This window comes from Quercus lobata, chromosome 2 (assembly GCF_001633185.2).
Source record: "Quercus lobata isolate SW786 chromosome 2, ValleyOak3.0 Primary Assembly, whole genome shotgun sequence".
Taxonomy (NCBI): Eukaryota; Viridiplantae; Streptophyta; class Magnoliopsida; order Fagales; family Fagaceae; genus Quercus; species Quercus lobata.
The window spans coordinates 4,442,344-4,446,255 of record NC_044905.1 but is presented as its reverse complement, the minus strand read 5'-3'; the positions used below and the strand labels follow the sequence as shown (position 1 = coordinate 4,446,255).

The window sequence follows — 3,912 nt, the reverse complement described above, 5'->3', positions numbered from 1 at the left end:
ACATACAATTGGTCTATAAAATACCAAACGAAAGAGACAAATTTGATCATGACTGAATTGAAAATATTCTTTCAACTCATTCCATAGTTGTTCAAAAAGACCAGAGACCATCAACATGTATTTTAGATTATATGATTAAAATATAATTGGATTTTTATTAAAATGTTCACATAATGAGGAAGTTCTTCCAAACTTGTTTGAAGGAAAAGCTGATCCATGACTGGAAAGGAAGGGAACCAATCACACATTTTAGACTATATTTGATTGCACGGAAAGGGGAAGAGAAATGACGTCTATTTTCTTTGTTCAATTTCAATGAAAAATAGGACAGGAGAAAATTTGAAGAGAGTTTTTATGGTACCAACCATTTTTCCACTCCCAGATTCCATAGGTCAAGGTGGTTCACTATTTTAGGGAAGCAAACTACTGTGCTGATGCACTAGCTAGATTAGGAATCCACTAGGATTCAGATTTGCTTTTTTATAACTCCCTCTCCCTTTGCTTTTGAATTTTTATCTTTCAAATCTCTATGGTCCTGGTCATGTTAGGCTGTGTACTGACAATGATGTAGCTATTTCTGTTTCTTAGTTTGTTGAATGAAGTTTTGACTTCGGTTTTTTTTTTTTTTTTTTATGAGATTAAATTTTGTAAGGTTGTGGTGTAAAACACATGTTTTACCCCTCCAATCTTAATATGCCACGTCTTTTTATCACATATTTAAAAATAAACACAATCATACCAAATCAATTCTAACACTCATATATAATTCCAACCAAATTAGGAGTTTATTGAGATGTTATTAGATGTGATAAGATGCATTGAATTTTAAGTAAAATGTTAATGTGGCAATCCGTTATTGTATGATGTAAAACATGAGTTTTACACTCCATCTTTACCAAATTCAGACTATTTTTTTATTTATTTAAAACTATTTTACATCCACATAATAAATTATTAATTTATTATTGTTTTTTTCATTTCCTTTATTTTCTTTCTCCTCTCCTTTACATCAAAACACACGCATATTTTCTTTCCCTTTCCCTTTCCCTTCACTTAACCTTTTTCTCTTCCCTCTGCTTCCGTATGACTAAACCTAGCCTTAGGGATAATATTGAAAATGATTCACTAATGAGTAATGAGTGTTAATTAGTAATTACCTTTGAATTTCAGCCAATAGTAAATTGGGAAATACGGAGTATCATATATTATTACCTTAAGAACTTGGGAATAAAAAGTGGTTATGATGATGTTTGAAGTTTGAACACTCGTTCTTCGGCGATATCATAGCAGTGAGCCATTGCCAATTTGCCGTCCAAACATCAAAAGACCTAAACATAATTAATTTATATTACATCTTACATCATCGTAAGTTCTGACGTTTCTTAAAAAAAAAAAGTAAACTTAGCACTGTTCTGATGTTTCTTAAAAATAAAAAGTAAACTTAGCATTGCTAACAGTGACACATTACCTAAAAAAAATTATAAATTTACATTCCCAGCAAAACGATTGGAATTATTACATTATTGATGAGATAGAACAATGAATAAATTAAACTTTGGTTCTTAATTTTACAATAAAATTATAAATTACTATAATAAAAAAAAAAATACACAAAAAGGAAAGGTCGTCATCATCATCATCATCATCATTACTCAAAGTTATACAGTGGAATCCAACCTGTTTTCCTCACTATTCAATGTACTCATGCATTTGGACAGCCAACCAAAAAAAAAGTCCAAAACCGCGTTCCTCACTTCTTTGCCCACACATGCTGAGCTGTCTTTCAGTCTCTCATTGCAGTTTCCACTTTTTCTTTAACAAAAAAAAAAAAAAGGAACATAGAAAACAATTCAAAAAGAAAACACAAACTATTCCCTTTTTTTTTTTTTTTTTTTTTTGGGTTTCAATGCTTTGTGTTCCCACTATATTCAATTATATGTGCAATTATTCTTGCCGAGTGACATTGCAACGTTAAGCTTTTTGGGATCATAGGTTACAGAACAGTCAATCCTCTTGTAGAACTTGGGCTGCACCAATTTCCCCAAAACATTGGCTTTAGATCGAACCTCGAAGCTCAAACTCAGATGCACTGGCAATGTCGTTGTACCCGTTGCTGATATGCTCATTCCAGCTCCACTTCCGTACATTGGAATTTGATCACTCATTACTGTCACATTAACTAATCTTTGGCTCTTCCTTGATTGATAAAACTCCTTCATCTGCATACCCAGTTCACCAAATTTTAGAGAAAGTAGAAAATTGAAAATTTTAGACCCGAAATCTTAAATTTGAGATTTTTAAATTTTTGATATGTTCATTTTTAACCATCAATGTGATTTCTTGCAAATTCAGTCACAGATATAAACAGAAAAGACCTTTAAAAAAAAAATCACAATGAAAAATCTCATGCTAAATGATAACAATAAATCTATGGACATGTCTAAGTTGTTTGACTTTGAGTGATCCATCATTTTTTTTTCCAAACACTCGTTATTACATCGACAAACTGTGAAAACGAATGACAATATGTGCCACCGTAATATTGACTGTAATAGACTAATATGATGTATTAGTCTAGAAAGTGAAAATTCTAAAGCCTTTGCTGTGACTTACGGTTCCAGAGGCTATGGTGAGTTGGGAATAAAGTAGATCTAGAGGTGTCGATGTGACATGAACCCCAAAGAATGTGCCGGTGTTTCGGTACGTGAATTTCACCGTTGAATTCACTGAGATCATATCAGTAGCCACTCCTGAAGAATCCGAACCAGCTTGAATCTTAAACTGCTCAAACGTTATACTCTGAGAAAACAAAACAAAAACACACAAATTAATCAAAATAATCAAAACCCATTTCACAATTTGCTTAGAAGAACCATAAAAACGTAATCTTTAATACCTTGATTGTGATCTCTGGCTTCATGGGCTTACTAGCACCCAACAAAATCAAAGAAAAAATAGTGAACAGAATGAAAAACCCAAGCACAAAAGCAAGAACATAGCAACGACGAGGAAGACCCTTTACACGCTCTTCATCATCAAGAAGTCCTTCTTCTTCAATCACATCACACTGGTCCTTCCATGGCTTCTGACCTTTTCTTTGGCCCCCTCCACGCGACCCGTCGTTTGGGGAGATCTTTCTGGATCCGGGTTTCAAAGACCCAGAAAAACGACTTGTCGAAGACTCACGTGAGTGGCGGCCCACGGAGGAGTGAGAATGAGGTGGAGATCCAACTGGGCTGAGAACTGGTGTGGAGTGAAACGACGTCGTTGTCTTCTCACCATCGTGGGAGTCACGAGATGGGCTCTGAACATAGTAGACTTGTCTTCGAGGAGATCTAGTTGGTGAAGATGGGGCTAAGCTTGTTACCTCTGAGTCTGTCTTTGCGTGCATTTTGGGTTTTTGCTTTAGTGTTTCAGACAATGATCAAAGTTTTGGGACACTGTTTTTTTAGGTTTTGGTTTTGTTTCTGATCTGAAGGTACAAAGGAATGGAAGATCTTTTAGATGCTCTGACTTTATGGAGAGTTTGCTTGTCAACTTGGGAGTGTAATTAAGAAAATGGGTTAATTGGAGAGACACTGTAATTTGCAACTCTGTAACGCTTAGAATATATTATATTTATATTAACCTTAATGACCATATGAGTGAGGCTACTACTATGAGAGTAGGGGCCTAGGAGGAGCTCATCCAAAAAAGAAAAAAAAGAAAAAAAAAAGAAATAGTACCTTCGTAGAACATGATATGAGAACTTCCTTTGAAATTAAATTTTTTAATATTTCATAATAATTAAAGAGATATTAAAATATTTTTTTTATACGAGATAGAAATTTTACTATAATTTATTCTAAAAGTATATGTGTGTAAAGCTCGCTTTTGGAGACTTAAACCTCAGTCCTTGTTCCCTACATTTCA

General features: G+C 33.9%; 1 protein-coding gene across 1 annotated transcript; it reads right to left on the bottom strand.

Moving 5' to 3' along the window:
- Nucleotides 1-1,607: 1,607 nt before the first annotated feature.
- Nucleotides 1,608-3,599, bottom strand: LOC115974163. Its single transcript, XM_031094391.1, has 3 exons — nt 2,897-3,599; nt 2,614-2,799; nt 1,608-2,219 (listed from the first exon to the last, which is right to left on the bottom strand). Exons 1-3 carry the CDS (start codon nt 3,389-3,391, stop codon nt 1,929-1,931), a joined length of 972 nt encoding a protein of 323 aa, XP_030950251.1. The 5' UTR covers nt 3,392-3,599; the 3' UTR covers nt 1,608-1,928.
- Between the last annotated feature and the right edge of the window lie 313 nt (nt 3,600-3,912).

Coding starts and splice junctions, on each gene's coding strand:
- LOC115974163 (XM_031094391.1), bottom strand. CDS start 3,391: ATGCACGCAAAGACAGACTCAGAGGTAACAAGCTTAGCCCCATCTTCA. Junction 2,800..2,896: donor AGCCAGAGATCACAATCAAG/GTATTAAAGATT, acceptor TTGTTTTCTCAG/AGTATAACGTTTGAGCAGTT. Junction 2,220..2,613: donor TCACCATAGCCTCTGGAACC/GTAAGTCACAGC, acceptor CTGGGTATGCAG/ATGAAGGAGTTTTATCAATC.